At 35.3% G+C, this 25,844-nt stretch overlaps 1 protein-coding gene across 10 annotated transcripts in view; it reads left to right on the top strand.

The window, feature by feature from the left end:
• The window catches only part of GSTCD (glutathione S-transferase C-terminal domain containing), a 149,498-nt gene that overhangs the window by 13,744 nt on the left and 109,910 nt on the right, over positions 1 to 25,844 (top strand). For all 10 annotated transcript variants that reach the window (XM_055111689.2, XM_055111681.2, XM_055111683.2 and 7 more), the window contains 4 exons: positions 3,927 to 4,373; positions 5,395 to 5,862; positions 12,914 to 13,165; positions 15,781 to 15,874. In XM_055111689.2, coding sequence (XP_054967664.1) covers positions 3,948 to 4,373; positions 5,395 to 5,862; positions 12,914 to 13,165; positions 15,781 to 15,874 — 1,240 coding nt within the window. In that variant the 5' untranslated portion in view covers positions 3,927 to 3,947. The remainder of the gene's footprint in view (positions 1 to 3,926; positions 4,374 to 5,394; positions 5,863 to 12,913; positions 13,166 to 15,780; positions 15,875 to 25,844) is intronic.

Raw genomic sequence — 25,844 nt, forward strand, 5'->3', positions numbered from 1 at the left:
TAGGTGGACAATAAAATGTATGTAATATTTAAAACTTTATTTACCTAACATTTGTTGAGCTCCTATCAAATTGTAGTCACAAAGATAACTTATTTGAAAAAACAAAAAACAAAACACAGGTTAATCATTTGCAGCAGTTATGCACTTTTTGGTCTTCATTATATAATATATAATTTATCTAATATATAATGTTATACATAATGCCATAGATCTTGACTTGAATTTTGATCACAAAATTTTCAAGCTTTATTTTTTCTGGACTGTGGAGAAGTATGCTTGTTTTTAATATGTTTACTGTTTATCTCTCATTCTCTGTGTTTTATCAAGGCTAAGATATATTCATTAGAATGAAAGTGGAAAAAAAAAAACAGATCTGAATGCCTAAATATTAAACCTGTGACTAATTCCACCATTTAAAAATATATTAGAACATTCCTGAGTAATGAAATCAAAGACATAATCTTTTCTTTTTACCTATTTATTCATTCGGCAAGATTCCCAAGCAAATTGGCACGTCCAGGAAAGAGATGCACAGTCTATTTAATATCCTGAAGTTTGTGGTTTTGTCTGCTACTTTCTCACTCCCTCTCTGCAGAGTGGCACCTGTCAAAGCTGAGAAAGAGTAAATTACTCTATTTCTGTGCTTGGCAGGAATGTAATATGGAGTAACAAGAGCTGTGCCGCAGAAGCCCTGGAGACAGAAGTTGATTCTATAGTACCTACCTTCTTAAAGCTCGTGACAGAAAACTAGTGAACTAAGGCATTCTGAAGCTAGAAAAGAAAAAAGAGGAAGGATTTTTTTTTTTTTTGGCCTGTGATATTTGCATACTTGGAGCAAATACTGGTTCTACTCTCTAAAAAGGCACAGTGCAAGCCAAAAACATCACATTTGTACAGGTTTACAAATATTTAGTATTTATTTTAAAAATTACATTAGTACATAATAGGGAGACATTATTCAAGGAGAGTAATTTTTTTTTTTATTCTAAGATCATTAAGTAACATTTTTAATCTCCCAGGGGAAAAACCAACATCTATATTAAAAAAAATACGTTAAGAATCAACAGTACTTTGTTGCATTTTCTCTCAGGTATCTCATTAATTTTTAGATATCACCATGGGCAGGTTATTGCTATTCTGTTTTGCTGACATTTAGCATTTTATTAAGTGCTAACAGTGAGAAGAGTTTATAGAATATGTCTAAAATCCTATTTTCATATTCTTATGTGCCTTACAACGTGGCAAATATAGGCATACTTTTAAAAAGAATATTTCTACATATCTTAAAAGCTATTAAATAGCATGGCTTTGTTTCCAGTTTTTTAAAAAGTGTTAGGATGAGCCTCATAATTACTATTTTTTAGACTGTTCGGCAAATGATGAAATCAGTCATGTTTTCTTTCAAAACTGCTTTCTTGAAACACTTAGGGGTGAGTCTTCTTTTTACTCTCCTACTGTCAGGAGAGTGAGTCCAGAGCAAACTCCTCAAAAAGACTGTTAATTCCTGGAAAATGTGGTTGGTCCTTTTTGCCCTAGTGTTGTTACAGATCTCACTTTGTTTGACTGTTTTTAAGGACTTATAGCATAAAGGTGTTATATTAATAATGAAAATATTTCCAGAGCTCTATTCAGCTTTATAAAAAAACTCTGTGAACTTTGATCTTTAATAAATACCTTTTTGTTTTAAAATTATCTCTCAGTGACAAAAATTTAAAAAAAATAAGCTCAGGGAGAAAATGGCATCTGTAAGTTAAAAAGTTGTTGCTTTTACAGTATATAAAATAATTTTCCCCCAGATAATCTTTTAAAAAGTAACAAATCATGGTATATATCTGTTATATTTTAATAGAAGAAATATAAAATAAAGCAGTAGTGATTATTTGTATTATTAAGAAACTTTCTAAGGTAATACTTTACTAACTATATTTATTTTTTATAATGGATTACAAGTTCTTTAGTTTTAAAAAATGAAGAACTAAGAAGCTTAAAGTGTTTAGGTCTTGTTTCAGATTTTTTTAAAAAAGGAATTTAAAATATTAAAATTTAGTATGACGAAGGTTTTCTAAAATTAAGTGTACACTAACATTTTGAATACAATTAAAAGACAAGAGGCGCATGTGTACTTTTTAACAGCTTTTAAAGTAATCTTCCTTCTAATATGTCATGTTTCTGGTACGTATTTCCATGGTGAATACTTTTAAAGAGTGCCATCTAGTGTCAGTTTTGGAATTGTAATTTATGTATTAGAACATTAGGAATTTTTGACCCGGGAAATGTATAAACATAAAAAGACAGGACAATTGATAAAAACCTTAAGGAATATGACTCGAAAATAGCCATGAAGAATCTGACCTCAAGACTGTGTGTGTTTGCACCTTTAACCAGTATGTATATTTATCTCTGCTTTCATTTGTCAAATACTGCTTGCTTATATATATAATACACCTATAAAGCAGTGAACAAAAAATTTTTACTCATGGAACATTCTAGTTAGAGGAGACAAATAATAACATATAGTATATCACCATAGCAATAAGCGCTAGGAAGAAAAAACATAGATGGAAACAGAAAGGTTTTTTTCAGGGAGCGTGGGGATTGGGGTTTGTGATTTAAATTGAGTAGTCAGGGAGGATCTTAGTAAGAAGTTGCCATTGAATAAATAAATACCTGAAGGAAGCGAGGAACTGTTCTAGGTACTGGAAACACCAAATGCAAAGGCCCTGATGTGAGAATGTACCTAGTGTTTTAGCAAGGGTCCCCAACCCCTGGGCCCAGGACTAGTATCCATCTGTGGCCTGTTAGGAACCCCACCTCAAAGTGGGAGGTGAGTGGCAGGTGAGCCAGCATTACTGCCTGAATGGCGCCTCCTGTCAGATCAGCAGCGACATCAGATTCTCATAGGAGCTCCCACCCTCTTAACTGCACGCAGGAGGGATCTAGGTTGCATGCTCCTTATGAGAATCTAATGCCTGATGATCTGAGGTGAAACAGTTTCATCCGGAAACCATCCCCATCCCCCCACCAACCTCCCATGGAAAAATTGTCTTTCATGAAACTGGTCCGTGGTGCCAAGAATGTTGGAGATGGCTGTTTTAGAGGAATAACAATCTACTTTGGCTGGAGCAGTGAGCAATGAAGAAAGTTAATGAGACAAACTCTGAGACATAAAGGAGGATTAGATCAAGGAGATTTTTGTAGGCTGTTGCAGAAACTTTGGCTTTTCTCTAAGGAGGATGGGAAGACCTTGGAGGGTTTGGTTATGGGGGTGTGAAGGAAAAGAATGGTGTAACCTGAGATGGGAAGACACATAAGGAGCAGGTTTGAGGGATGGGAGAGAATAAGGAACTGGATTTTGGACATGTTAACTTTAAGATAGCTATCAGTATCCATGTTATGGGGAAATTTAAATATTTTTATATTATGATTCAGCACTCAGCAGCTATCACTTACTTGAGGAGAATCCACTTCTCCTGAAAGAACGAATATCCCCTCCCTATTATTTTGTAGGGTCATAAAAAAGAAGCAGTATGGAAGGACCAGCACTGTCAAAACTTCTCAAGGATATTATCCCCAGACAGCTCTCAGTATTTTTGGTTAATTTATTTCCCCTTCTATTTATCTCCTGTTCTCACATATAGTGAGACCCCAAAGTACTTGATTGGGAGGGCTCTATTGCAAAGCACTGGGGTTTGCTCATTTTAAAGGAGCTGGGTGTAATATTTCCTCTAATGCTAGTTAATTGCACAGGGTGGAATTTTTTTCTTTTGGAAGTCATTTAGTCAGTCTTCAGAAACAAACCTTATAGCATTATTAGCTACTGCAAATTTTTACTGATTTCTAGAACAGGCTTTTGAAACATTCCTCTTTTATTTTAGCTTCTAAATGATTATATTCTAAGACCATAATCACTTCAATTTATACTTTAGGTGACCCAATGAAAGAAGAAAATGAAAGCCATAAAGAAAAGTCTTACAGAAGAAGAATACCTGTACCTGGACTTTTCTCACCAAACAAAAGGATGCATCTTTCCTCTTCATACATCTGTAACTTTATTTCTGTTATCTTACTGTGACTGTAAAATCTTTAAAATTTGCTTAGTTGTCACCAAAGAAGTGAGTAGAGATAGTTCACTACTAGGAGATGACCTGATCCAGGATGTTGAAATACAGATTATTTCAAGGCAGGAGCTCCCACCAATAGTCCAAAATTGCTGTTTGCCTGCAGTAGTAGAACGATCAGACAATTTTTGTAGAGCAGGACTTGCTGTTGTATTGAGACACATAATCCAGAAATCCTATGAAGCAGACCCCTTAAAGAAGGAACTTTTGGAACTTCTGGGCTTTAAAAAGACTTGCTTGAAAGCCTGTGCTGAAGTAAGTATAATGTCTTTTTTCTGTTATTTGAAGCTACACAGTGATAACATAATTACCTGACCATTTAATATTTTAACTTCCTATTAGGAATAAACGTTTATTTATTTTTAAAAAACCCCAGTAACCAATGAAATAAAGTAGCCCTTTGATATAGTTTGAATATTTATCCCTTCCAAATTTCATATTGAAATGTGATCCCCAATGTTTTTGGAGGTGGGACCTGGTAGGAGGTGTTTGGGTCGTGGGGGCAGATGCCTCGTAAATGGCTTGGTGCTCTCACTGGGGTAATGAGTGAGTTCTTGCTCTATTAGTTCATGAGAGATCTAGCTGTTGAAAAGTGCCTGGTACCTCTTCCTTGCTCTCTCTTGCACCCTTTCTCCCCATGTGACATGCCTGCACTCCCTTTGCCTTCTACCATGACTAAAAGCTTCCTGAGGTCCTGATCAGAAGCAGATGCTTCTTATATAGCCTGCAGAACCATGAGCCAAATAAACCTCTTTCCTTTATAAATTACTCAGCCTCACCTATTCCTTTACAGTAATGCAAATGGGCTAATATACCCTTTACGTGTGTCAATATTTCAGTGCAGTATTGAAAAATAAGAATTTAAGTCTTAATTTATAAAGTTTGGAGACATTTTTAGAAAATAACCCTTTTTTCTTTATTTTAGTTATGTTGATTTTTAAATGGAATGTTTACATATAAATAGGAGCTCAAATAGCAATGCTTTGGAAGCCCTGCTTATTGTGGGGGCTAGGAGGAGGGTAGGACAGGGGAGGTATATTGTAAAGGCTTTGGGAAGTAATGATTTATTTAGTAAGGGGAATACAGGAATGCTAAACTTCCTTTGCTTAATGTTTTTACTTCTGAAACACTGTGATGTGTCTCCTGATACAACATAAAAGCCTAGCCCAGGGATGATTGAGCTCAAAACTTATTTCCCAATAAGACAGTTATTTTTTCTAAAGTTATATTGAAATTAAAAAATCCTTTCATTTCTTGTTTTGTTTTTGTTTTGTAGGTTAGTCAGTGGACCAGGCTATGTGAACTCACCATCCCTTTGGCTATTGAGAATTTTCTCAGAGAATCTTCTGACCAGCCCCCAACTATACCTGTAGAAATACTACAGCTAGAGAAAAAGCTTAGTGAGCCTGTTAGAGTGCATAATGATGATAAACTCCGCAGGCAGAAGCTCAAGCAACAGAAGGCTGATGGAGTTGGGCCTCCCCTTACTAAGGGAAAGGCAAAGAGCAAGGTCCACACACAGGAAACATCTGAAGGGTTGGATTCTTCATCCGAGAGTTTGGAACTGAAAGTGGCATTCTCAAAGCTCACAGTACAGGAAGAACCAGCTACTACCAACAGAGAGCCTTCTCATATCAGAAAAGCAAAAGCCTCCGACCTTCCACCTCTGGAGCATGTGTTTGCAGAAGGGCTTTACTTCACTCTGGCAGATATTGTGCTCTTGCCCTGTATCCATCATTTCTTGGTAAGGTTTCATCTGGACTGTACACATTACTATGAGTTTCAGTCTATGAAATTGCCTAGGTTTGAATTTCTGTTTTACTTCTTATCGTCAATATGCTGCTAGGAAAGTTATTAATATCTTTCTCCATTTTCTTATCTGTAAAATGGAGATAATAATAGTACCTATCTAAAAGGAAAAATGTAAGGAACAAATTAAAGTTTGTGTGAAGTATGGAGAACAGTGCTTGGCACATAGTAAGCTCTCAATCAAAGTTAGTAATTACTATGACTTTTAAGGTGAAGTTGCTAAAATGTTAACAATTGTTATTATTAATTTCAAGTTTCTGTTGTGATTACTTTCTAATAGTAGAAGGTCCAAGTCGGCTCTGTGGTGCAATGGATAGTCCGTTGGACGTCTACTATTAGAGGGTCCAGTTAAAAAAAAAAAAACTAAAAATCTTGTCAGCTAAATTTTATAATGAATTGTTAGTCACTTAAATTAATCTTATGTTAGGTATTATCAAACTGAAAATATTTTATTCTGACCTGTGTACTTTTCTCTGTTCTCTCTGAGAGTAAAGTAGCTGGCTCTGTTATTATGTGCTGGGGGAGAATAGATAGAACGTTTTCTGAGTAGGAAGATCTCTCTCTCTCTCTCTCTCTCTCTGTCTGTCTTACATACACACACTCACACACGCACACACGTGTGCACACACACATTCCCTCTGTGGAGGAAAAAAGAACAGGGTGAAAATAATACCAGAGTGAACATAGGAAGCTTAGCTCTCTGCAGCCTTCCAATTGGTTTTCAAGAGCTGCATTGCTTTTTGCTTTTGTTTGGGTTTTTTTCTTGGAAGCATTTCCCCCTTTTCCCTACTAAGGAATCAGATATTAGATTTCATTCTCATTATATATCACCAACAATTCAGGTATCTCTATGGACAGAAGAGACTGCTATCGAAAATCTATGTATTTGAAGGCTTTGCTTCACAAGTAAACTCGGCAGTATTCATCAATTGTCATTTTCTTAAAGAACATTTCTCTTTTCCTCAAAATTGAACCAAATTTGGCAACCAAAACAATATAAAAAGAGAGAGATCCAGGAATTGTTTAGATGTTGATTGCTATTTTAAATGCCAGATGTCATATGTCTTCATAGAGTCCATGGAGTTGAGTGGGAAGAAGACATTGATTTTTAAATTTTTTCCTAGTCAGATGATTCCTAGGTTCTCTCCTCCATGATCCCTCTCTTCTATTACCAAGTTCAGTCATTAGAGCAGTCATTTGATACATTATGAAGTACTTGGTCTTCTGTCTTCTTGACTTCTTTGGATAACTGTGTTTCCAGTTTCATCAGAATTGAATGAAAGTGGCATATCCATTCCTTTATTGAAGAAATTTATTAAAATTATTTGAATACATAAACTAATTCTCAAAATATTTTCCTTCGTTCCTTTGTATTTTTACTGGATTTTTTTTCTTTTTTTTTTTGAGATGGAGTCTCGATCTGTCACCTAGGCTGAGTGCAGTGGTGTAATCTCAGCTCACTGCAACCTCCGCTTCCTGGGTTGAAGCAATTCTCCTGCCTCAGCCTCCCAAGTAGCTGGGATTATAGGTGCACGCCGCCATGCCTGGCTAATTTTTGTATTTTTTAAGTAGAGATGGGGTTTCACCATGTTGGCCAGGCTGGTTTCGAACTCCTGACCTTGTGATCCGCCCACCTCATATTTTCCAGAATTCATCCTTCTTTGATAAACCCTTGATATTTGTTATATTTTTCTCTTTAAATCATCTTGGGTAATAAAGTAGTCATTTTAATTCATATAGTGTTTATGTTGGCAAGCCTTTTTGCTTGCATTAACATACATTGAGGTGAATGGAGTGGCCATCCAAATGATGAGAATCAGGATCAAGTTCAACATCCGTAATCAAGGTCAAGGTACCAGAAGCATAAAACTGAATCTAGGGACAGAATATTTAGTCGCAGGAATAAAGTCAAGGACATAAAAGTAAGAGTCAATTTTGCTAAATCAAGGTTTGAATTACTAAGGGTCAAAATTAGAAGAACTAGGGAAAATACCCAGTTCTGCTAAACAGAATAAAACCAAAGATGGAAAACAATAACAAGTAGATGGATGAGGTGTTTTTTTTGTTTGTTTTTTTTTAGTTTGTCAGAGACAAACATGGAAATGCTAAGGTATTATATATAAACCTGCTGCAAGCTCTTCCTTTTCAGAAAATACTTTATTACTTTACAAAGTTAGCCCCTGATGGCTCAGCACCTCATAAGGAAAGGGGCCTGACGATACCCTCTCCTCTGAAAAGTCTTAGAAATAGATTTAAAAGGAATAAATTAATATGTGCACTCATGTTTCCCCCCATTCAATTTATTTGCTAGAATTTTCTAGTAGATAGCATATCAACATTATGGGAGAAATAGCAATGAATAGCTATACTAGGGCAAAATCCTACTGTTCCAATACTAGAAGATTGTATATTATTTTTCAATTGCTACTAGTAAGCAAGTACACTTTGACAGAAATATTTAAAACATTATTGTACGCCTATAAGACAGAAAGTTGCATTTTATCATTTTATAAAATCTTGTAATTTGAGTACTTATGATTTAATTTTCTACATTTTAACTTCTAATGCTTTGAATTGAGTTTAAATACACACATACACACACACACAGAGACATCTTTATTAGCTTAGGTAAAATCATTCCTCTTTTAGAAATTGATTTTTTAGCAAAACTAAATACCTCTTCCTGTGTTCCCATTGGCATAAAATTGGGAACCTCACTTTTTGCTGGCATATTGCAAAAATGGTTGATGCCACTTATTTAGTGGTAAATTTGTATTTTCTGTGTCTATTCCTATTCATTAGGTCCTCAAGAGCTTTTAGCTTTAACTCACTAGTTCTAATTTATAAGTAAAAAACAGAGAGCTGGGATTATATTTTCATTTAGATAGGTTGTTTACTGTTTTTTCTCTGCTTACACTGCTCACCTAAACATCTGTGAGTATATTTTCAAAAAAGGAAGTATGACTAAGGAAATGATGTAAAATAAGAACAAATATTTTATATAGTAAGTGATTGTAAAGGAATGCAAAGGAGGAGATATTTTGAATAGATGCAACATCTTGCTTCTCTTTTTATTCAGACAAATTTTTCTGCCCTTTATTGACAATTAACTACAGAGTTACTAAAATTTTATTTTTGCTTTGATAGCTATACTTTTTTTTTAAACCTTTGTTTTAAAAATAGATTATCTTTTTTTTTTCTTGTCCTTAAAGAACTCTGTGATATTTATAATGGTTTTGATCTTATAAGCCAGGTAACTATTTGGTAATCATTCCTTATGAAGAAATTTAATTTTCATTTCACAGAGTTTTCATTAGCAACTTCCTTAAATATATCTTCATGAGTGTAATGAATGTGGTTCAGTACCTTCTGAGCTATCTGGATATTAGTAGAGTGGCCTGGCATGTTGATAAATGGAGTGACCTGTCAGAGTAAACCTCCTCAATTTCTTGTAAACATGAATTATTGTTATTTAGTTGCAACTTCATTTCAAAAGAAAGGAAAGATGCCACGTACATCTAACGAATAGAAATAAGTCACTAGAACGAAGAGTACAGGAAAGATGAGGAAAAGAGAAAATTTCTTGTGTGATAATCATGTCTAAAGATCCATTCCCTTAGCACCTAATCTATTTCCAAGCAATTCACAATTCTTGAGAGAATTAATAAACTTTTTGGCTCTCAGGGTACCTTAGAGAGTATTTTTCAAACTTTTTTTTTACTTTAACTCAGTAAATACAGATGGCCCTCCATATCCATTGGTTCTGTATTCATGTATTCAACCAACCACAGATTTAAAATATTTGGAAAAAAAATTGCATCTGTACTGAACATGTACTGACTTTTTTCTTGTCGTGATCCCCTAAACAATACAGAATAACAATTATTTGCACAGTGTTTATATTGTATTAGGTATTAGAAGTAATCTAGGATTTAAAGTATAGGAGAGGATGTGTATAGGTTATATGCAAATACTATACCATTTTATATCAAGGACATGAGTATGAGTATCTGTGGATTTGGGTATCTGATACAGGTCTTGGAACCAATCCTCCATGGATACTGAAGGACAACTGTAATACATTTTACAAGTTGGATAATTATAGAAATAAATGTATATCTTTAAATAATATGTAAAAAATATATAAATAATTACAAAATAACTTATAGGATGTGTACTCTGATATTTTCTATTTCATTTTTTAAAAACCTACTATGTTGATTTCACAACCCCTAAATGAGTGATAAATAGCAACGTGAAAAATACTGACTGAGGGGATTACTCTCTGAAGGTAACAAATGGATTCTTTATCATTTGTTCATTCACTCAACAAGGTATTTATTTGCAAGGCAGTGTTTTAAGTGCTTCAGTATTCAAAGAGAGTTACAGTCCTTGTTCTTATAATCAATTACTTGTGCTCATTTAATCTTAAAGTCCACTTAAAATACAGTATAATATATATGTATGAATTTTTTATTTTCTGTCCTTTCTGTCTCATGCTCTGATATTATTGTGAAATATATTTGTAGAGATTTCCTGTGACTTGACCTTTTTATTTAAAGGTCATAATCTGTTCATAATCATAAGTCATAATGTGTTTGAGACATCATAATGGTTTCTACGGAAACATTTGTTGCCTCAAAGAAGCAAGAACACTCTAAATTTTCAAGAAAATAGAATTTGGTGGTAGTGCTAGGGAGAAAGCATCTGACCAAGAGAAAACAAAAATACATGAGTTTGTATCAGGAAGAACAATTTAAAATTTTTCTAATTTGAAAAAATAAAAGTCTTACTTTAAGTGCTGCTTTATAAAAAAAAAATTCTAAATAGTGCTAGTTATCTTTTTTAGTTTTAAATATTTACAATTTTCTCTTTTATCTTTTTACTATTTTCTTTAGTAAAATGTTCTCCTTACCTCATTGTGTAATTTTTAAAAATATGGTTCTGAAAGATGCTTCTTACATTATTGGTAAGGAATATCATTTAGATTCTGCCTAATAGTTCACACATACAGAGAAGATAGTTTCACAAACACCAAAAAATGGAACTTTAGATCACTATTAATAGTACAAGCTCTCCATTTTTACACTTCTGCAGTGAGCTACAAAATTTCTATGAGACCCCTCAAAATACATCAATGATTGCAGACTACAGATATTAAATTGTGATAATTTAAACGTGTTACATTATTTGTGTTGAGGAATTTAATACTTATTTTAATTCTTTCCCCATTAAACAGTTAAACTAATTTGCATAAGTATATATTAAGGATTTTAGGTTTTTGATATAATGTTGTCCAATTAACTCTCTATATGCAGTGTGTTAAGAACTTATCAAGTATATAGAGGGTCAGGAACAGAGGAATGTGTTCATGGCCATGAATTATAGATGAAAGGGTTTCCAGATTGGAATGCAGTTGATTACAGAGGAGTTCTTAGAGAGGGGTAAAAACATACTACCAATGAAAGATGTAGACAATTGAATATAAGATGTAAAGTTTTCCAAAATGATTTTCAGTTGTACTATTTATAGACATTTGCAAATGCCATTGTTATTTATATTGATTCTTTTTGGAATTATTATATTCTTCTTTTTCTATTGATGGTTGTTTTCCATTGTATAGATGTACCACAGTTTATCCATTCATCTACTGAAGGGCATCTTGGTTAATTCCAAGTTTTGGCAATTATGAATAAAGATGCTATTAACATCTATCTGTGTTCAGGTTTTTGTGTGGACATAAATTTTCAACTCATTTGAAGCACAATTACTGGATTGTATGGTAAGAGTATATTTACCTTTGTAAGGAACTACTAAACTGTCTTTCAAAGTGGCTGTACTATTTTTCATTCCCACCAGCAATGAATGAGAGTTCCTGTTGTTCCACATGCGCACCATCATTTGGAGTTGTCAGTGTTTTGGATTTTTGCCATTCTGATAGGTGGCATTTCCTTGGTTTAACTTGTAATTCTCTAATGATATATGATGATGAGCATTTTTTTTTATATACGTAGTTGCCATCTGTGTATCTTTTTTGGTTGTCTACTCAGATCTTTTGCTCATTTTAATTGTGTTGTTCATTTTCTCGTTGCTGAGTTGCTCCAATTTTTATGCTATGAAATGAATCATAAAAACATATAAGACACATCACTAAAGAAGATACACAAATGGCAAATAATCACATGAAAAGTTGCTCAACATCATTAATCATAGGGAAATGCAAATTAAAATTACAATGAGACACTACTATATACCCACAAGGATGACTAAAATCAAACAGACTGATAATACCAAGGTTTGACAAGTTGTGAGGAGATACTGGAACCTCCATGGATTGCTAGTGGGAATTGTAAAATGGAAGGGCAACCATGGAGAAGATTTTAATTTCTTTAAAAGTTAAATATACAGTTACCATAAAACCTAGCAATTTGACTCTTGGATTTCCAAAGAAATGAAACACAGTTCCACATAAACACTGCTACATTATAATGTATAGCAACATTATTTATAATAACCAACAACTGGAAACATGCAAGTATCTATCAACCAGTGAATGAGTAAGCAAAATATAGTATATCCACACAATGACTACTAGTCATAATAAAAAGAAACAAACGATTGGTCAATGTAACTATATGGATTAACTTCAAAAGCATAATACTAAGTGATAGAAGAAAACCACATTTTATGATTCCATTTGTATGAAATTCTAGAAAAGGCAAAATTATAAACACAGAAAGCCGATCAGTGGTTGTCTGCAACTGACTGTGGTAGAAGAGATTGAGTGTAAATGGTTACAAGGGAAATTTCGGGGGTGATGTAAGTGTTCTAAAACTAGATGGTTGCATAACTGGATACATTTACTACAACTCATTGTTTGAACTATACACTTAAATGTGTGAATGTTGTGGTTTGTAAAGTTACCTCAACACAGCTATTATAAACAAACAAAATATAATAATGTGTTTTATTATTTTCCTACCTAGGTAATTATCAGCAGGAAATTTTCTGAGAAGCTGGTAGAATTTCCATTGCTAACCTCTTGGTACCAGAGGATTCAGGAAGTGCCAGGAGTAAAAACAGCAGCTTCTAAGTGTGGGATCCAATTTCTCCATTTACCAAAATTGTTGACAACCTCAACTGAACAGCATCCAAACTTATGTGAAGTCCCAGGTGTAGAAGAGCAAAGCGATCCTTTATTTATAGGAGGACCAAGACCAACCATGGCCAAGTTAATGGTACTTAATTATTAACATTTTCTTTGAAAAATTCTATGTGATAATATTGCTGAGCATTCTACTCCAACTTGTAATCATTTGTTGACATTATTTTTGTTATAAATTTTATTTGTAGCTTTCTTCACTCTTTACCAGTTAATATTTCTGCTACTCTTTTCATTTATGTGAAGTATACTAAATTGAAAACTTTTAGTATTATGTATTTTTGGAACCAAGTAAGTCACAATATATACTTTTAAAATGCACTTTTCTCAAAACTTTTTTTTTTTTTGTATATTCAGGATATTGACCAAGGTAGCATCATACCTGGTCAAGTATAATATTTTAACATAATATTTTTCTGTTGTAAAGTTTTGGTCTCAGCCTTTTTTAGTTTGGATAATGATTGCAAGTTAAAGAAATATAAAGATGAGGCTGGGTGTAGTAGCTTACACCTGTGATCCCAGCACTTTGAGAGACTGAGGCAGGCAGATCACTTGAGGTCAGGAGTTCGAGACCAGTCTGGGCAACATGGCAAAACCCCATCTCTACTAAAATTACAAAAATTAGCTGGGTGTGGTGGCACGTGCCTGTGGTCCCAGCTATTCAGGAGGCTGAGGCACCAGAATAGCTTGAACTTCGGAGGGCGGAGGTTTCAGTGGGCCGAAATTGTACCGCTGTACTCCAGCCTGGGCAAAAAAGTGAGACTCTGTCTCGGGAAAAAAAAAAAAAAAAAAAGAAATATAAAGATTAATATCTCAATTTATGTTCCAAGGTTTTGTTTAAATTTGTAATTTTGGAATTCTTTGAATTTTATTTTTACTTTAATCTTTGATTTTAATGTTTTTGTTACATAAAAGCCTGGGCGACAGAGTGAAACCCTGTTTCAAAAAAAAAAAAAAAAAGAATGCATATGCTTTATTTTTTTTCTCCTTGGGGCATAGTTTGTTTTCAGTAGTACTAATTGTAAAGTTTTCAACAATGGGCTTTCCTTTCCCTAACATTTGAAATGATCTGCAAAAATATTTTGCTTTTAATAGGTGATGTGAGGATTTATTTGAATAGAGAATTCATGAAGTAAGTTATCCATCGAGTTACACTGGAAAAATATTCATTATATTTCCCTATTTGGGTTAGGAAGTATTTGAGTTCGGTAGCTAACAGAGTTTACTGATTTAGAAATGGACAGGAAGACTTTGGTAAGGATACCAATCCCTTAACTCTTCAGCTAAGCTCTGTGACCTATTGATTAAGTAATGAAACATGATTATATAGTTGATTTTAGAAGTTATTGAGGCATGTCTAGATTTTGATGTGTCTTGATTATATTACTACACTGCCAAGGGACCTCTGGTTCACCTCTTGAGTGAATATGCAACTACTTTTGGAAATGATGAAAATATCTTAAAATAGATAGTGGCAATGATTGAACAATTGTGAATATTATAAAAACCACTGAATTGGATACTTTAAAAGGATAAATTATATGGTATTAATATATATATTTTATCTCAATATAGTTGTGTTTTTTAAAAAGACCCTAAAGTAAGAATGAGTTTAGTGAAATGAAAAATAGCAAGAAGGTCAGTGTGGCTAGACTGAAGAAGATAGAAGAGAGGTAGATGATGTCAGAGAGATGTGTTTGTCTTTCTGGAGGCAAATCAGTGCTCTGGGCTTGTAGATCAATAGCCATATCTCTAGCCCTAATGAAAGATTATTTGTACTATTTCCTTCGGGACACAAATTCAGCTAGTTTTTATAATGGAAAGTAATCTCATAAACTGATACAAAGCATTCGATGCTAGAGTCTCACAGATTTTTATTTGAATAGGTTATTCCTAAAGGTAAAAATAACAGAGCCATGGAGATATCTAGATATAGATATAGATATAGATATATAGATATATAGATATAGATATAGATATAGATATATAGATATAGATATAGACTGTGTACCTGGAATGTGATTGGAAGGGGTCTGTGAATCCATGTGTATGCCATGCCACTGTACGTAGATCAAATAAACAAATGTACAGCTTCTAAGATGGAGAAGGATCCTGAAAATGTTTTAATATATTGAAAAGTGGTCCTAATTCTTGAAAATATTGGGAACCATTTGGTTACACCAGAGGAATTTTTCTCTAGTGACATTAAAGGCACTTATAAAAGACTAGTATGAGTGGTATTTTGGGGTATGTGTTAAAGTGGTAGCTTTTAGGCTGTGGCGATTTTCATATATGTAAAGGGAGACTTTGATGGACATATGCAGAGTTCTTTTTTTATTATTTCTATGTGGATTGTTTTTGATAACATTTTCATCCTCAGCTGAACTTTCTCTTTGATATCCAATATATTTCTAGGTAGCTTATTACTTCTATGGATTTTCTAGTAATAATTTTAAAATAGCATTACTTTTTATTATCACAATATTAAAAAATAGGAAAGTAATTGTGATGTCAAAATACTCAACACATGGTATTTTTATTTAATAAAAATATGTATTTTGGGGAATAGCTGATGATTATTACTATTTATCCTCCTCCTTACCAATATAGAAATATAATTTTTTAGCCTTCAATAATATAATAAGACTATATTAATTCCTTAATTTAGAAAGAGGCTATTTCCTTTTCTAGGAAGAGGGCATTGAAGTGATGTTTTCTCCCCACCCTTGCCCTACTTGGACTCTTGATTGGAATGTTCTCCCTGCAGCAGTCAGCCCAAAGGAAGGTGAGTTTTCTTTTTTCTTTAAGTTTTGTTCATACTTTGGATACTGTCTTCAGATATGTCTTCTAATTCTCTAAATCTCCCTTTGGCTTTATCTAACATTCTGATTACACTATCAGTTGAGTTTTCATTTTATTTTTCTTATGAAAATTATATATACACACACCACTTAGATTTAATATTTCTCACATTTTTCTACATTTGTTTTATTTGTTACTGTTTTTTCTTTGCTGACGTATTTTGATTTTTGTTTTGTTTTAATTATACTTTAAGTTCTAAGGTACATGAGCACAACGTGCAGGTTTGTTACATATGTATACATGTGGCATGTTGGTGTGCTGCACCCATTAACTCATCATTTACATTAGGTATATCTCCTAATGCTATCCCTCCCCACTCCCCCTACCCCACAACAGGCCCCGGTGTGTGATGTTCCCCTTAATGTGTCCAAGTGTTCTCATTGTTCACTTCTCACCTATGAGTGAGAACATGCGGTGTTTGCTTTTTCTCCTTGCGATACTTTACTGAGGATGATGGTTTCCAGCTTCATCCATGTCCCCACAAAGGACATGAACTTATCATTTTTTATGGCTGCGTAGTATTCTATGGTGTATATGTGCCACATATTCTTAATCCAGTCTATCATTGATGGACATTTGGGTTGGTTCCAAGTCTTTGCTATTGTGAATAGTGCCGCAATGAACATACATGTGCTTGTGTCTTTATAGCAGCATGATTTATAATCCTTTGGGTATATACCCAGTAATGGGATGGCTGGGTCAAATGGTATTTCTAGTTCTAGCTCCTTGAGGAATCACCACACTGTCTTCCACAATGGTTAAACTAGTTTACAGTCCCACCAACAGTGTAAAAGTGTTCCTATTTCTCCACATTGTATCCAGCACCTGTTGTTTCTTGACTTTTTAATGATCGCCATTCTAACTGGTGTGAGATGGCATCTCATTGTGGTTTTGATTTGCATTTCTCTGATGGCCAGTGATGATGAGCATTTTTTCATGTGTCATTGGCTGCATAAATGTCTTCTTTTGAGAAGTGTCTGTTCATATCCTTCGCCCACTTTTTGATGGGCTTGTTTGTTTTTTTCTTGTAAATTTGTTTGAGTTCATTGTAGATTCTGGATATTAGCCCTTTGTCAGGTGAGTAGATTGCAAAAATTTTCTCCCATTCTGTAGGTTGCCTGTTCACTCTGATGGTAGTTTCTTTTGCTGTGCAGAAGATCTTTAGTTTAATTAGATCCCTTTTGTCAATTTTGGCTTTTGTTGCCATTGCTTTTGGTGTTTTAGACATGAAGTCCTTGCCCATGCCTATGTCCTGAATGGTATTGCCTAGGTTTTCTTCTAGGGTTTTTATGGTTTTAGGTCTAAGATTTAAGTCTTTAATCCATCTTGAATAATTTTTGTATAAGGTGTAAGGAAGGGATCCAGTTTCAGCTTTCTACATATGGCTTGCCAGTTTTCCCAGCATCATTTATTAAATAGGGAATTTCTTGTTTTTGTCAGGTTTGTCAAAGATCAGATGGTTGTAGATGTGCGGTATTATTTCTGAGGGCTCTGTTCTGTTCCATTGGTCTATATCTCTGTTTTGGTACCAGTACCATGCTGTTTTGGTTACTGTAGCCTTGTAGTATAGTTTGAAATCAGGTAGTGTGATGTCTCCAGCTTTGTTCTTTTGGCTTAGGATTGACTTGGCAATGCGGGCTCTTTTTTGGTTCCATATGAACTTTAAAGTAGTTTTTTCCAATTTTCTGAAGAAAGTCATTGGTAGCTTGATGAGGATGACATTGAATCTATAAATTACCTTGGGCAGTATGGCCATTTTCACAATATTCATTCTTCCTATCCATGAGCATGGAATGTTCTTCCATTTGTTTGTGTCCTCTTTTATTTCATTGAGCAGGAGTTTGTAGTTCTCCTTGAAGAGGTCCTTCACATTCCTTGTAAGTTGGATTCCTAGGTATTTTATTCTCTTTGAAACAATTGTGAATGGGAGTTCACTCATGATTTGGCTCTCTGTTTGTCTGTTATTGGTGTATAAGAATGCTTGTGATTTTTGCACATTGATTTTGTATCCTGTGACTTTGCTGAAGTTGCTTATCAGCTTAAAGAGATTTTGGGCAGAGACGATGGGGTTTTCTAAATATACAATCATGTCATCTGCAAACAGGGACAATTTCTTTCTCCTGCCTGATTGCCCTGGCCAGAACTTCCAACACTATGTTGAATAGGAGTGATGAGAGAGGGCATCCCTGTCTTGTGCCAGTTTTCAAAGGGAATGCTTCCAGTTTTTGCCCATTCAGTATGATATTGGCTGTGGGTTTGTCATAAATAGCTCTTATTATTTTGAGAAACATCCCATCAATACCTAATTTATTGAGAGTTTTTAGCATGAAGGGCTGTTGAATTTTGCCAAAGGCCTTTTCTGCATCTATTGAGATAATCATGTGGTTTTTGTCTTTGGTTCTGTTTATATGCTGGATTACGTTTATTGATTTGCATATGTTGAACCAGCCTTGCATCCCAGGGATTAAGCCTACTTGATCATGGCGGATAAGCTTTTTGATGTGCTGCTGGATTCGGTTTGCCAGTATTTTATTGAGGATTTTTGCATCAATGTTCATCAGGGATATTGGTCTAAAATTCTTTTTTTGTCGTGTCTCTGCCAGGCTTTGGTATCAGGATGATGCTGGCCTCATAAAATGAGTTAGGGAGGATTCCCTCTTTTGCTATAGATTGGAATAGTTTCAGAAGGAATGGTACCAGCTCCTCCTTGTACCTCTGGTAGAATTCGGCTGTGAATCCATCTGGTCCTGGACTTTTTTTGGTTGGTAGGCTATTAATTATTGCCTCAATTTCAGAGCCTGTTATTGGTCTATTCAGGGATTCAACATCTTCCTGGTTTAATCTTGGGAGGGTGTATGTGTCCAGTAATTTGTCCATTTCTTCTAGATTTTCTAGTTTATTTGCGTAGAGGTGTTTATAGTATTCTCTGATGGTAATTTGTATTTCTTGGGATCGGTGGTGATATCCCCTTTATCATTTTTTATTGCATCTAGTTGATTCTTCTCTCTTTTCTTCTTTATTAATCTTGCCAGCAGTCTATCAATTTTGTTGATCTTTTCAAAAAACCAGCGTCTGGATTCATTGATTTTTTGAAGGGTTTTTTGTGTCTCTATCTCCTACAGTTCTGCTCTGATCTCAGTTATTTCTTGCCTTCTGCTAGCTTTTGAATGTGTTTGCTCTTGCTTCTCTAGTTCTTTTAATTGTGATGTTAGGATGTCAATTTTAGATCTTTCCTGCTTTCTCTTGTGGGCATTTAGTGGTATAAATTTCCCTCTACACACTGCTTTAAATGTGTCCCAGAGATTCTGTTATGTTGTGTCTTTGTTCTCATTGGTTTCAAAGAACATCTTTATTTCTGCCTTCATTTTGTTATGTACCCAGTAGTCATTCAGGAGCAGGTTGTTCAGTTTCCATGTAGTTGAGCGGTTTTGAATGAGTTTCTTAATGCTGAATTCTAATTTGATTGCACTGTAGTCTGAGACAGTTTGTTATAATTTCTGTTCTTTTACATTTGCTGAGGAGTGCTTTACTTCCAACTATGTGGTCAATTTTGGAATAAGTGCGGGGTGGTGCTGAGAAAAATATATATTCTGTTGATTTGGGATGGAGAGTTCTGTAGATGTGTATTTGGTTCGCTTGGTGCAGAGCTGAGTTCAATTCCTGGCTATCCTTGTTAACTTTCTCTTTCGTTGATCTGTCTAATGTTGACAGTGGGGTGTTAAAATCTCCCATTATTATTGTGTGGGAGTCTAAGTCTCTTTGTAGGTCTGTAAGGACTTGCTTTATGAATCTCGGTGTTCCTGTATTGGGTGCATATATATTTAGGATAGTTAGCTCTTCTTGTTGAATTGATCCATTTACCATTATGTAGTGGCCTTCTTTGTCTCTTTTGATCTTTGTTGGTTTAAAGTCTGTTTTAACGGAGACTAGGATTGCAAACCCTGCCTTTTATTGTTTTCTGTTTGCTTGGTAGATCTTCCTCCATCCCTTTATTTTGAGCCTATGTGTGTCTCTGCACGTCAGATGGCTCTCCTGAATAGAGCACACTGATGGGTGTTGACTCTTTATCCAATTTGCCAGTATGTGTCTTTTAATTGGAGCATTTAGCCCATTTACATTAAGGTTAATATTGTTATGTGTGAATTTGATCCTGTCATTATGATGTTAGCTGGTTATTTTGCTCGTTAGTTGATGCAGTTTCTTCGTAGCCTGGACGGTGTTTACAATTTGGCATGTTTTTGCAGTGGCTGGTAGCGGTTTTTCCTTTCCATGTTTAGTGCTTCCTTCAGGAGCTCTTTTAGGGCAGGCCTGGTGGTGACAAAATCTCTTAGCATTTGCTTGTCTGTAACGGATTTTATTTCTCCTTCACTTATGAAGCTTAGTTTGGCTGGATATGAAATTCTGGGTTGAAAATTCTTTTCTTTAAGAAAGTTGAATATTGGCCCCCACTCTCTTCTGGCTTGTAGAATTTCTGCCGAGAGATCAGCTATTAGTCTGATGGGCTTCCTTTTGTGGGTACCCCGACCTTTCTCTCTGGCTGCCCTTAACATTTTTTCCTTCATTTCAACTTTGGTGAATCTGACAGTTATGTGTCTTGGAGTTGCTCTTCTCGAGGAACATCTTTGTGGCATTCTCTGTATTTCCTGAATTTGAATGTTGGCCTGCCTTGCTAGATTGGGGAAGTTCTCCTGGATAATATCCTGAAGCGTGTTTTCCAACTTGGTTCCATTCTCCCCGTCACTTTCAGGTAAACCAATCAGCCATGGATTTGGTCTTTTCACATAGTCCCATATTTCTTGGAGGCTTTGTTCATTTCTTTTTACTCTTTTTTCTCTAAACTTCTCTTCTTGCTTCATTTCATTCATTTGATCTTCAGTCACTGATTCCCTTTCTTCCATTTTATCAAATCGGCTACTGAAGCTTGTGCATTCATCATGTAGTTCTCTTGCCATGGTTTTCAGCTCCATCAGGTCATTTAAGGACTTCTCTACCCTGGTTATTCTAGTTAGCCATTTGTCTAATCTTTTTGCAACGTTTTTAGCTTCTTTGCAATGGGTTCCTCCTTTAGCTCGGAGAAGTTTGATTGTCTGAAGTCTTCTTCTCTCAACTCGTCAAAGTCATTCTCTGTCCATCTTTGTTCTGTTGCTGGGTGGGAGCTGCATTCCTTTGGAGGGGGAGAGGCGCTCTGATTTTTAGAATTTTCAGCTTTTCTGCTCTGTTTTTTCCCCATCTTTGTGGTTTTATCTCCCTTTGGTCTTTGATGATGGTGACATACAGATGGGGTTTTGGTGTGGATGTCCTTTCTGTTTGTTAGTTTTCCTTCTAACAGTCAGGACCCTCAGCTGCAGGTCTGTTGGAGTTTGCTGGAGGTCCACTCCAGACCCTGTTTGCCTGGGTATCAGCAGTGTAGGCTGCAGAACAGCGAATATTGTTGAACAGCAAATGTTGCTGCCTGATCATTCCTCTGGAAGCTTCGTCTCAGAGGGGTACCCGGCTGTGTTAGGTGTCATTCTGCCCCTACTGGGGAGTGCCTCCCAGTTAGGCTACTCAGGGGGTCAGGGACCCACTTGAGGAGGCAATCTGTCAGTTCTCAGATCTCAAACTCTGTGCTGGGAGAACCACTACTCTCTTCAAAGCTGTACAGGGACATTTAAGTCTGCAGAGGTTTCTGCAGAGGGTTCCGCTGTGCCCTGCCCCCAGATTTGGAGTCTACAGAGGCAGGCAGGCCTCCTTGAGCTGCAGTGGGCTCCACCCAGTTCAAGCTTCCAGGCCGCTTTGTTTACCTACTCAAGCCTCAGCAATGGCGGGCACCCCTTCCCCAGCCTCGCTGCTGCCTTGCAGTTCAATCTCAGACTGCTGTGCTAGCAATGAGCAAGGCTCCGTTGGCGTGGGACCATCTGAGCCAGGCACGGGATATAATCTCCTGGTGTGCCGTTTGCTAAGACCATTGGAAAAGCACTGTATTAGGGTGGGAGTGACCCAATTTTCTGGGTGCTGTGTGTCACCGCTTCCCTTGGCTAGGAAAGGGAATTCCCTGACCCCTTGCACTTCCTGGGTGAGGCGATGCCTCACCCTGCTTTGGCTCACACTCGGTGGGCAGCACCCACTGTCCTGCCCCCACTGTCTGACAAGCCCCAGTGAGATGAACCCCGTACGTCAGTTGGAAATGCAGAAATCACTCCGTGTGATTTCTTCTGCGTCACTCATGCTGGGAGCTGTAGACTGAAGCTGTTCCTATTCGGCCATCGTGGAACTGCCCCTGACATATTTTGAAAAAAAAAATTCCAGGTAACATGTCATACTTTAGGACTCATATTTTAAAAATATTGATATCTTAAATAATCACAATGCCATTATCATACCTAATAAAAATTAACAAACTTTGATGATCTTCTAATGCCCAATTTATAATCCATTTTCTCCAATTGTTTAAAATGTTGTTTGAGAAATATTGTTTTATTGTTTGGTTTTAAGCTAAATGATTATATTTTTCTTTGCTGGAAATAATTATTGGTTTGTTTTTGTTTCTTTATAATTTTTTAAACATAGTTATTTTATATTTTATATTTTGTGTTTCTAATAGCTAATAGTTATTTTATATTTTGTACTTGTTATTTCTAATACTTAATGTTCATAGAGGTATAATGCTGCTGTTTGTTTTGTCTGTTGACTTTATTTCTGGTACCTTATTTTCCTGTGAGTTTTGTAATTTTAGACTGAATTCATTTGGGGTTACCTCAATCTGTGGTAATCTTGTGGGGCTTGGATTAAGGGTAAATTCCTACAGAAAGGGATTATATTTGCTTATACCTACTAGGACTTAAGACCACTTAGCATTGGTTTTTCAGCTTCAGATTTCTTTAAAAAATGTTTAAATTTAATTATATTTGTTATTTTTTCATTGACACATAGTAATTGCGCATATTTTTGGGGAACAGTGTGATATTTTGATACATGTATGCAATGCGTAATGATCAAGTTAGTGTAATTAGCATATTCATCATCTCAAACATTTATCATTCCTTTGTGTTAGGAACAGTCAAAATCTGCTCTTCCAGCTGTTTGAACTGTTATTAATTATAATCACCAAACAGTGCTGTAGAATCCAGGAACATATTTTTCTTATCTAGCTGTAATTTTATATCCATTAACCAACTTCTGGCTATACACCCTTTCCAGTCCCTAGTAACCACTATTCTACTCTCTAATTCTATGAGACCAACTTTTTTTACCTTCCATTTGGAAGTGAGAACATGTGATATTTGTCTTTCTGTGCCTGGTTTATTTTATTTAACATAATTTCCTCCAAGCTCATCCATGTTGCTGTGAATGACAAGATTTATTTCATTTTTATGGCTGGATAGTTGGATAGTACTCCATCATATATATGTACCACATTTTCTTTATCTCTTCTTCTGTTGATGGACACTTAGGTTGATTCCATATCTTGCCTATTGTGAATAGTGCTGCAATAAACATGTAAGGGCAGATATCTCTTCACTATACTGATTTCTTTTCTTTTGGATATATATCCAGCAAGGGAATTGCTAGATCCTATAGTAGTTCCAATTTCATTTTTGAGAAAACTCCGTACTGTGTTTCATAATGGCTGTACTAGTTTACATTCCTACCAACAGTATATAAGTTTCCCTTTCTTTGCATCCTCACCATGTTATTTTTTGACTTTTTAATAATAGACATTCTAACTGGGATGAGAAGATACTGTGCATTTGATTTGCATTTTCCTGATGACTACTTATTTATTTTTGCTGTTTAGTTGTTTGAATTCCCTGTGTATTCAGGATATTAATCTTTTGTTGGATGAATAGTTTGCAAATATTTTTTATCTTTCTGCTGGTTGTGTCTTCACTTTGTTGATTGTTTCCTTTGCTGTATAGGTTTTTAGTTCAATATAATTCTATTTGTCTATTTTTGCTTTTGTTGTCTATGCTTTTACGGTCTTATTCATAAAAACTTGCCCAGTCCAATGTCTAGAAGCATTCTCCTTTTATTTTCTTCTAGTAGTTTTATAGTTTTGGGTCTTACATTTAGGTCTTTAGTCCATTTTGAGTGGATTTTTGTGTATGATGAAAGATAAGGTCTACATATGGATATCTAGTTTTTCTAGTACCATTTATTGAAGAGACTGTCCTTTCCCCAGTGAATGTCCTTGACACTTCTGTAAAAACATGAGTTGGCTATAAATGAGTGGAGATACGCTTTGGATATTTGTCCTCTGTAAATCTCAAGTTGAAATTTGAACCCAAATGTTGAAAGTGGGATCTCAAGGCAGGTGTTTGGTTCATGGAGGCAGATTCCTTATGATTGGCTTTGTGACATCCTCATGGTAATGTGTGAGTTCTCACTCTTAGTTCCCATGAGAACCAGTTGTTGAAAAAAGCCTGGTACCTCCTCTACTCTCTCTCTCTTGCTCCCCCTTGCTATGTGATGCCTGCTCCCCTTTGCCTTCTGCCATGAGTGGAAGCTTCCTAAGACCCTTACCAGAAGCAGATGCTGACCTTATGCTTCTTATACAGCCTGCAGTATTGTGAACCAAATAAACCTCTTTTCTTCATAAATTACCCAGCCCCAGATATTCCTTTATAGCAGTATACAAATGGACAAAGACAAGTGGATTCATTTCTGGGTTCTCTATTCTGTTCCTTGGTCTATGTGTCTGTTTTTAGTACCAGTTTCACACTATTTTGGTTATTATAACTTTGCAGTATATTTGAAAATTAGGTTGTATGAGGCCTTCAGCTTTGTTCCTTTTGCTCAGGATTGCTTTGGCTATTCAGACTCTTCTGTGGTTATACATGAATTTTAGGATTTTTTTTCTATTTTTGTGAGGATTGTCATTGGTATTTTTATAGAGATTACACTGAATCTATAGATCACTTTTGGTACTATGATTGTTTTTAACATATTCTTCTAATGCATGAACATGGATATCTTAATTTTTTTGTGTGTCCTCTTCAATTTCTTTTATCGGTGTTTTATAGTTTTTCTCTAAAAGTCTTTCACTTCTTTAGTTAAATTCATTTTTTTTTCTTGTTTGTCTTGTTTGTTGTTCCTGTATACAGATGCTACAGAATTTTGCATGTTGATTTTGTATCCTGCAGTTTGGCTGAAATTGTTTATCAGTTCTAAGAGTTTCTTGATAGAGCTCTTTGGTAGGTTTTTCTATATATAAGATTGTGTCATCTGCAAATAGGGACAATTTGACTTCTTCCTTGCCAATTTGGATGCCCTTTATTTCTCTTGCCTAATTGCTCTGGCTAGGACTTAGTAGGATTCAGTAAGGTGAATAAGAGTGGTGAGAATGGGCATTCTTGTCTTGTTCCAATTCTTAGAGGAAAAGCTTTCAGTTTTCCCCATTCAGTATGATGTTAGCTATGGGTTTGATATATGACCTTTATTATGTTGAGGTATGTTCCTTTTATACCCAGTTTGTTGGGAATTTTTATCACAAAGGATGTTGAATTTTATCAACTGCATTTTGTGTATCTATTGAGATAATCACATAAGTTTTGTCCCTCATTCTGTTGATATAATGTCTCTGATTTATTGATTTGCATATGTTGAATTATCCTTGTATTCCTGGGATAAATTCCACTTGATCATGGTAATGAGTGTTGTAATGTGCTGTTGGATTTTCTGTTTGCTAGTATTTTGTTGAGGATTTTTGCATCACTCTTTATCAGGGATATTGGCCTATAGTTTTCTTTTTCTGTTGTATAAGTTTTTTTGTTGTTGTTGTATTCTTGTCTAGTTTTTGTATCATGGTAGTGCTAGCCTCATAGATGAGTTTTGAAGAATTCCCTCCTCTTCAATTTTCTGGAAGAGTTTGAGAAGAACTGGTATTAGATCTTCTTTGAATGTTTGGTATAATT

The sequence above is a fragment of the Pan paniscus genome, chromosome 3, assembly GCF_029289425.2.
Source record: "Pan paniscus chromosome 3, NHGRI_mPanPan1-v2.0_pri, whole genome shotgun sequence".
In the NCBI taxonomy this organism is placed as follows: domain Eukaryota; kingdom Metazoa; phylum Chordata; class Mammalia; order Primates; family Hominidae; genus Pan; species Pan paniscus.